A 9638-nucleotide genomic window follows, 5' to 3' on the forward strand; every position below is an offset into this window, starting at 1 on the left:
CTCGTTTCAAATTGTATCGAGCGGATGGCGTGTACGGGTATGGAGACAATCTCATGAATCCAGGGACCCTGCATGTCAGCAGGGGACTGTTCAAGCTGGTGGAGGCTCTGTAATGGAGCGGGGCGTCTGCAGTTGAACTGATATGGTGCACCTGATACGTCTAGATACGACTCTGATAGGTGACACGTACGTAAACATCCTGTCTGATCACATACATCCATTCATGTCCACTGTGCATTCCGACGGATTTCAGCAATTCTAGCAGGACAATGCGACACCCCACACGTCCAGAATTTCTACAGGATGGCTCCAGGAACACGCTTCTGAGTCTAAACACTTCCGATGGCCACCAAACTCTCCAGACATGAACATTATTTAGCCTATCTGGGATGTCTTGCAACGTGCTGTTCAGAAGAGATCTCTGCAGGATTCACGGTGGCAGCGTTAGTCGAGTCCATGCCGCGTCGTGTTGCGACACTTCTGCGTGCTCGCTGGCGCCCTACGCTATATTAGGCAGATGTATCAGTTTCTTTGGCTCTTCTGTGTAAATTTAACATGAGTATGACCTTTAGTTTCATACAGTAACCTGATAAAATCCTTCTTTAATGTATCTATGAGAACTATGGAACTGCCTTGCATGTTTGTTAGCGCCATCCCTATTGTCAAACCAGATTGCAGTAGTTTCCATTGCACCATTTTTTATTAATTAATTTCACTTTATTCCATAGATGGGACGATCTGTTTACTAATTAGGTCACCAATTACAGATCTTACTGGCATCATAGGGATGCTGAGTAGCCATCCACAGTCTCACATATTTCTTTAAGAAAAGTAGAGCGTCTGGTGACTGCTCTGAAATCCCTTAGGAGGTAGATAAAGCAACGTAATAAATTAACAACTCGGTGGAAGTAAATGAAAGTTGGGATCATGTTGCCAGAGGTGACATAGTCGTGCACCGAAAGCAGAACGTCACATGGCAAGAGGTCAGCGAGACCACAGCACCAAATCGGGCTGGTTCTGTAACACGAGACAGTTGAAGGGACGGGAAAAGACAGTGCGTGTCAGTCAGTGAGCAATTGGCAATTGTGTTGCATTGCGGTGGCGTTCTTCGTTACAAAATAGCCCGGAAACAACATTTGGGTCTTGGATGACTTCACAAGGGGAAGAATCATCGAGAAACTTGGGGAAGAACGAAGCGTGGCGAGTCAAGTAAAACAGTTTGGTGTTGCTCGCGGCATTGTCTCACCTTCATGGGGAGCTTTCCGAACGACAGGTACTGCTTCCCGACGGAGAGGCGGTGGTCGAGTACAGTAGCAGAAGCGACCCACGTCGGACAGGGAGTACATTTGCAACCACATTCAACAGGACTGTAAGGCACGTAATCTCAAGCACTACAGTGTCACGGCAACTGCATGGAGGTGGTCTCTTTTCCCGCCGACAAGTACGTTGTATTCCACTGACACCTGCACACAGGCTGCACCGTTAGCGGTGGTGTCTAGAGCATAGATACTAGACCGAGCAGTGGAGTCACGCGTTCTTCTCGGATGACATCAGATTAAGTCTGAGTAGCGATTCTTGACGTATGGCAACGGGTGGGGACCCAGTAGCATTGCCGAACATGATCATTTTGCAGGCCCAGTTGTTATGATGTGGAAGGCATAATGTTACGTGGCCGTTCTGATCTACAGATCCTTGAACACAGCACACTCACCAGTCAACGCTATTGTGACACTGTACTCCATCCCCGTGTTGCGTCTTTTCAGGTGTGCATTTGGCTCTGACTTCACTTTCATGGATGACAACGCACGATCGCATTAGACAGGAAGGAAAAAATGGTTTAACGCCCCTTCGACATCGAGGTCATTGGAGGTGGAGCACGAGTGCGTATTGTGGCAAGGATGGGGGAGAAAATCGGCTGCGCCCTTTCATAGGAACATTCCCGGCATTTGCCTGGAACGATTTAATCCTTCTAGTACCACTGGCGTCAATAAGACCCCATAAGCACATTTGAAATATACAGGGTGTTACAAAAAGGTACGGCCAAACTTTCAGGAAACATTCCTCACACACAAATAAAGGAAAGATGTTATGTGGACATGTGTCCGGAAACGCTTAATTTCCATGTTAGAGCTCATTTTAGTTTCGTCAGTATGAACTGTACTTCCTCAATTCACCGCCAATTGGCCCAATTGAAGGAAGGTAATGTTGACCTCGGTGCTTGTGTTGACATGCGACTCATTGCTCTACAGTACCAGCATCAAGCACATCAGTACGTAGCATCAACAGGTTAATGTTCATCACGAACGTGGCTTTGCAGTCTGTGCAATGTTTACAAATGCGGAGTTGACAGATGCCCATTTGATGTATGGATTAGCTCGGGGCAATAGCCGTTGCGCGGTACGTTTGTATCGAGACAGATTTCCAGAACGAAGGTATCCCGACAGGAAGACGTTCGAAGCAATTGGTCGGCGTCTTAGGGAGCACGGAACATTCCAGCCTATGACTCGCGACTGCGGAAAACCTAGAACGACGAGGACACCTGCAGTGGACGAGGCAATTCTTCGTGCATTTGACGATAACCCTAATGTCAGCGCCAGAGAAGTTGCTGCTGTACAAGATAACGTTGACCACGTCACTGTATGGAGAGTGCTACGGGAGAACCAGTTGTTTCCGTACCATGCACAGCGTATGCAGGCACTATCAGCAGGTGATTGGCCTCCACGGGTACACTTCTGCGAATGGTTAATCCAACAATGTGTCAATCCTCATTTCAGTGCAAATGTTCTCTTTACGGATGAGGCTTCATTCCAACGTGATCAAGTTGTAAATTTTCACAATCAACATGTGTGGGCTGACGAGAATCCGCACGCAATTGTGCAATCACCTCATCAACACAGATTTTCTGTGAACGTTTGGGCAGGCATTGTTGGTGATGTCTTGATTGGGCACCATGTTATTCCACCTACGCTCAATGGAGCACGTCATCATGATTTCATACGGGATACTCTACCTGTGCTACAAGAACATGTGCCTCTACAAGTACGACACAACATGTGGTTCGTGCACGATGGAGCTTCTGCACATTTCAGTCGAAGTGTTCGTACGCTTCTCAACAACAGATGCGGTGACCGATGGATTGGCAGAGGCGGACCAGTTCTATGGCCTCCACGCTCTCCTGGCCTCAAGCCTCTTGACTTTCATTTATGGGGCATTTGAAAGCTCTTGTCTACGCAACCCCGGTACCAAATGTAGAGACTCTTCGTGCTCATATTGTGGACGGCTGTGATAACAATACGCCAATCTCCAGGGCTGCATCAGGGATTTCATGCGACGGAGGGTGGATGCATGTATCCTTGCTAACGGAGGACATTTTGAACATTTCCTGTAACAAAGTGTTTGAAGTCACGCTGGTACGTTCTGTTGCTGTGTGTTTCCATTCCATGATTAATGTGATTTGAAGAGAAGTAATAAAATGAGCTCTAACATGGAAAGTAAGCGTTTCCGGACACATGCCCACATAACATATTTTCTTTCTTTGTGTGTGAGGAATGTTTCCTGAAAGTTTGGCCGTACCCTTTTGTATCGCCCTGTATATCTCTCTTGTTTTCCAAACGATTATTTTGAAAATTTATGAGTTTGACTCTTTAAGTTGATTGTATACAATGGCATATTGTTCAGTTTTACCTGTACAACATATTAAAATTTATGCATCGAGTACCACTGTGGTCAGCATGACCCCAACCTAAATTTTTGTTTTGTGTCTTGAATGTAACATGAATGACGAATGTTACGTTGAAGAGATGTAATACGAAACACCTGCAACAATGAAACTAACATTTCTCACTTATTTTTCATACCCACTGTTGCCATTTCTTGCCTCAGCCGTTGTTGTATATTGCCTCAGTTGTTGCTAGTGTTTTGCCTCAGCGTGTGCAAGAACTGCATTGTTGTTGTTGTTGTGGTCTTCAGTCCTGAGACTGGTTTGATGCAGCTCTCCATGCTACTCTATCCTGTGCAATAAGATGAAATAAAAGAAATTTTTCAGATAGTGAAGGGAGACGAAAAGTTAATAGTCGTGGGTGACTGGAATTCGGTAGTAGGAAAAGGGAGAGAAGGAAATGTAGTAGGTGAATATAGATTGGGGCTAAGAAATGAAAGAGGAAGCCGCCTGGTAGAATTTTGCACAGAGCACAACTTAATCATAGCTAACACTTTTACAACCGATGAACAACTGGTAACTTTCAGGGGTAGCTGTCCATTTCGCTAGTTCATCCCCTCAAAACTAGGTAAGTACGGTATAAAGATATGGGCTGTATGTGACAGCACTAATTACTATGTCACACACCTGCATGTGTACACAGGGAAGGGCGAAGGCCAGCCTAGAGAAATAAATCATGGGAAAAGAGAAGTTTTAGAATTGACAGAACATTTATCCAGGAGTGCTAGAAGTGTCACAACAGATAATTTCTTTACTAGTTTGGAGTTTGCAAAGGAACTAGAACGAAAACAAATGCCTCTGCTAGTAACACTAAGAAAAAATCTGCTACCTGTAGAATTTATCGAAGCAAGGGGAAAAACTGCAGCTTCACGTCTCTTTGGATCCAGAAATCAGCTACAATAGTCTCCTATTGCCCCAAAATAGGGTAATATAGTGACATTGCTGAGTACTATGCATTTCAGAAAGGAAATAGGCGACGGCGAAGCAGCAAAACCTATTATAATCGTGGACTATAATACAACTAAATCAGTTGAAGACACAATGGACAAGTTAGTCAGGACCTACACGACAAAATGTATGACAAGATGATGGCCCGTGGTTATTTTTTATAATGTTGTGGACATTAATGCCCTAAATGATTTCAGAATTTGTCTGGGCTAAAATCGTGACTGGAATAAAAAAAAACTACAAAGGAAGAGAATTTCTTCTGGAACGAGGAACAAGTCCCAAAACAGAAGTCGGCGCAGTAAAGCTTCTCTTCTTCATCCTCCTCCTTCAGCACAAGTGCATACCGGGACGGTGCTCCCCATGCGAAAGTTCAGTGGATAGAAGACGTGCAGAAGATGCTTTTCTTTTATCTGTAAACAAGATTCTTTGCTTTAAATGTAAAGAGTTGCTTTGTTTTAAATTTAACGATATCTAAGATCAAAGATTAAGACAAGATCTGTAAATGCTCATATACATAGTTCACCTGGTTTCGATTAGTAATGTATGCTCTTATATTAGTTCATTAAAATAAATAAAATACTGCCAGTATATGCCGTCCTAATTACTTGGGGTCATATTGAACCCAGCAGTACTCAATGTAATAAAAAAACCTTGTGAGTCAGAGGGTTAAGGAAGTCGCAGGAATCTAAATCTGGAGGGCCGGACGCGGGTTTGAACCAGCGTCCTCTCAAAGGCGAGTCCAATGTGCTAACCACTGCGCCACCTTGCTCAGCGTGAGCGTATTGAACAGTGCAGGTGGAGGAATTCTTGAAACGAGAGGCTGTTCGGCGAAAGAACTGGCCAACCCGTCCCCCCCCCCCCCCCTCGACTTAAAAAAAGAAAAAAGCACACAGGTGTAGAAATCAACGCTTGCTTATGAAACAACTGAAGAGACCCAGTTCGTTAATGCATTCGATATGTCTAATAACCGCTGGAACAATTTGGACTGTGCCTCTTCACAATGAAACCGAGGATGACAAACAATAAATGTGTTATAAAATAAGGAATAAAGTGAAACTGAAGGAATGAGTCATTGTAGATCACACTTTTAGATGCCAGATTCCAAGGCCGGCATTTACTGTCCGCAGCTGAGAGTGTGCGCGCAGAAAGCATGAAAGCTTTCAATGATTTTAGCAAACAGCATTGTAAGGAAGATCATATTGTTATAATGACTACCCAAGCTGCTTTAAAATAAAGCGCAACACTTATGGTTTAAATAAGACTTTATTACAGTCGCAACAGACGGTATTAGCTATATAACGTGTTGACGATGAGGTTATAAGAGACGGAACACAAACTTAGAATGAAGAAGGAAATCGGCCATTTCCGTTTAGGAAACGTATACCAGCAGTTGTTTTTTTAAGTGTATGCTACATACAGTACTACATGAATCAAGAAACGATGTTTATTATTGCTCTTTTACTTTGTAACAGATATGTTACTTGGCGTTATTTCAGAGTAAATACTGCTACGCACAGATGCTTCAAAACCAGTGTATTATACACACCTACTTTAACAGTTTTCTTAGTTTCCAAAGTAGCGTATATAGTAATTTTATTTTAAAATGTTGATATGCATTAAAACGTGCAGAACTTGTAAAATTGTGTTGTAAGCCAGTTTCTTGCAATGTTAAAATTTGTTGTAGTTCTCGTGTTGTATTGGCGAGTTTCTTCTTCCCCGATAGAAAATTCTGTTAAGAGTGTTTTTGCCAATTAATGGTAAGCACATGAAGATGGACTGGAAAAAATCGCGTACGGATGCCGGTTATACATTACCTATAAGTGCTTTGTAGGACAGAAAAACAGGTAATTATCGAAAAACCTTCATGTTTACGTGACACAGATCCTAGTACTTACGACCCATCCGCAAAAAAAAAATGTGACGTAGACAAATATGGTACTTCCCATTCAGCGAGTAAAATTCTGATGATGAGTGCCCTGTTTAGATTGGGCAGCGAAAGAGTAGGAAAGACGGTTCTTCACGGCAAATGTGTACAAAACATTCGATATAGATATTTTTCCTTGTCATTCACTCATTGTTGGAATATTTGGTGTCGTAATCGGACAAACAGCTGCGTGTGTACCGTGTGTTGACGATTAGTTGGCCGCTGGTCATCGGAGTTCGACAGTGGAGCAACTGTTGTGTAAACAAGCGCACGGACATCTATAAGGACCAGTGCGACCGGCAACGGTGACTGTTTGGGGCGATCTGTCAGGTTCCGATAAGAAGGTCATCATAAGGCCAGCAGCGCCTTCTCAGTCCTGTGCCGTTCGTAGCTCCTGCTGGATGCTTTCTGGATATTCTTTCGAAAGATGGCATCTTTTATGAGAATGACTTCGTCTGCGAAGACTGTTTTCAAATTCAGCACTCTGCTGGAAACCAAAAGAGGACTCGCCCAAAAAGTATTCACTAAGAAAGTATCAGTTATTGGCGTTCCCTTCAACAAAGGACAGGTAAGTTGTTTACCGGCAGTCAGAGATTTTGATTGTTGCCGTTTTGTAACAGTCTGCCATCTACTGGAGACTTTAGAATATTATTTGTTTTTTTCTTTGCGATCGCACTATGATAGTCTGCTAATAAGTTGCGTCGGAAATTGAGTGGCAGGGAGCTAATTTTATAGTATTGCCAATCTGACGTCAAATAATTTATGTAATGTATACATAAAAATCGCGATGTAAGATATTTCTACTGATTGATGACTTATAAAAATGATAGGCTAATCAATGGCTTCTGGCGTGCGGCCTATACCGTATTTAAAGACGAAAAAATAATATGTCTTTTTCTTTAGTTTTTGGTATTCTGCATAGGTCACTTACGGTATCCCACATTGTGCTATCGTAGCTAATTTAAAATGTTTATTGCTTCAGCTCGGTTCCATTGGTATAAGGCCCTCATTGCAGCACACAGACCAATAGACAGGATATTTGTTACTAATTTGAGTGTGAAGACATGTTAATAAGTGACCTCAAGAGTAGTTCGTGTCAAACATTTACCTGATCATTCAAGTCAAAATTTTCGACACTGAATCACTTCACCAGCAGCGTCTCGTTGATTAAGATGGTTGAACTATATTGAAAAGGTGCTGCGATCAAGCTCCTGACAGGTCATATGGTATTGATTTTTGTATTTGTGCTTCACGTTACACGCATTTAGTCATTCGTGTTTTTATTTCAAACAGAGAACACACATAAAGATTTGACTTCAAAATTGCTTACTTAATTAAATATTTTTATAAAAATCTTTCATCTCATATTTCACCGCCATAGGGGCTGAAATTCCATAAAGAGTGAAACGTATTTTTTAATAGTTTTAAATGAGAAGCGAAATTCAAATTTTCATAGATTTAGCATTGAAAATGCTTTCGTAATGGGATACTTTCTTTTTAAAAAATGCATTCCCCATTGAATGCCCTCAGCAGGTGAATTTCCAAAAATGCTGAATCATATATTTTTTTATTTCTGACCGAAAAGCCAAATACCAATTTCCTAGGTTCTAGCTTCAAAAGTGCCTTAATAGCAATATTTTTTCAAAAAATCTTTCATCCCCTGTTTCAATCCTTAGGAGTTGAATTCACAAAAATGCTGAATGTATTTTTTTTTTTTTTAATTTTTGACCGAAAAGCCGATTACCAATTTTGTAGTTCTAGCTTCAAAAATGCCTTATTAGCAATATATTTTCACAAAGCCTTTAATCCCCTATTTAACCCCCCTTAGGGATGGAATATCAAAAAATCCATTCGTAAACAATGCCTGCAGTATAAGACAAACACACTCGGCAAATTTAAAGTTTCTATCCTTAGTTGTTTGGGCAGGGCAATGATGAGTCTGTGAATGATTGATTTGGATCATTGCCTTTTATACCAAGAGAGCAAAAAAGCATCTACTTTGAAAAAACAAGTCACTGCCCTTCCTTTTACAGTGGATGGTTGCCAGTTATATCTACTTCTTGACACCAAGCATTCATAACTTTATACTGATTTCAGAGACTAGTATGTCTGTCTGTTTTCTGGACAGGTTAACAACCATTTTAATATGAACATTAGGCCTACTGTTAACGAAAGTTTGGTTTAGGTGACTACTAGGATCATTTCTGAAATATTCCTTCACTTGTTTGCTTTGTGGCTCCTTATCAAATAAGTTGGTGCTCTGTCTCTAACGATCTTGAAATTAGTTTGACCTGGAGCTCCAACCTTCTTTCCCAAATAACTTAAAATGGATGTCAGCATAATTCTTTAAAAGACCATGGCAGCAGTACTTTGACAGGTCTTCCCCACTTAAGCTAATGCTTTATCTCTAATTGGCTCAGTATTGATATGACATTTAAATCTGCCTTGTCATAACCTGTAAGTGCACACATGTATTTTTATGGTGTTACTACATGTGTGGGGTGTTTTTTACCCCAGTTAGAAAAATAAAATATTTCCATTAAACTGTTCAGGAAATTTGGAATGTACATGTATACATAACAACATTAGAGCATTTTAAAGGTATATTTAATGACTATGAAGATGTTAACATGCAGTTGTCATAATGACAAAAATTAAAGCACTCTACATAATCCAAATCATAACCGATAAATTCTTTGCAAACTGAAAATTAACATTCCTTGCTTATTAACATACAGCAAGTCTTGTGTGTAGTTTTGGTTTTTTGGTCCTTTTGTTGGGGATACACCTCACATCTCCCAGATGACAATCTAGCTTTCTTCTGTCTTGGCACTGCCACCCCAATGATGGACGTCACAGCAGATTTGATAAGTCAGGGAAAGCATTTTTTGGTGTTCCAGATGTTTTTTCCACAGAGTGTCATCCTTTCCTGTATAGATGAGATTCAGTGTTCGTTCCTTAGACCCACATAATCACATGATTCTCGTGGGTGTGAAACATGTTAGAAAATAAACATAAAACATTTGAATATAATACTTACTACCCTCA

At 41.3% G+C, this 9638-nt stretch overlaps 1 protein-coding gene across 1 annotated transcript in view; it reads left to right on the top strand.

The window, feature by feature from the left end:
• Positions 1 to 5963: 5963 nt before the first annotated feature.
• The window catches only part of LOC126282460 (arginase, hepatic), a 74171-nt gene continuing 70496 nt past the window's right edge, over positions 5964 to 9638 (top strand). The window contains exon 1 of the mRNA XM_049982119.1: positions 5964 to 7158. Within this exon, the coding sequence (XP_049838076.1) occupies positions 7018 to 7158 (141 nt within the window). The 5' untranslated portion in view covers positions 5964 to 7017. The remainder of the gene's footprint in view (positions 7159 to 9638) is intronic.

This window comes from Schistocerca gregaria, chromosome 1 (assembly GCF_023897955.1).
Source record: "Schistocerca gregaria isolate iqSchGreg1 chromosome 1, iqSchGreg1.2, whole genome shotgun sequence".
Taxonomy (NCBI): domain Eukaryota; kingdom Metazoa; phylum Arthropoda; class Insecta; order Orthoptera; family Acrididae; genus Schistocerca; species Schistocerca gregaria.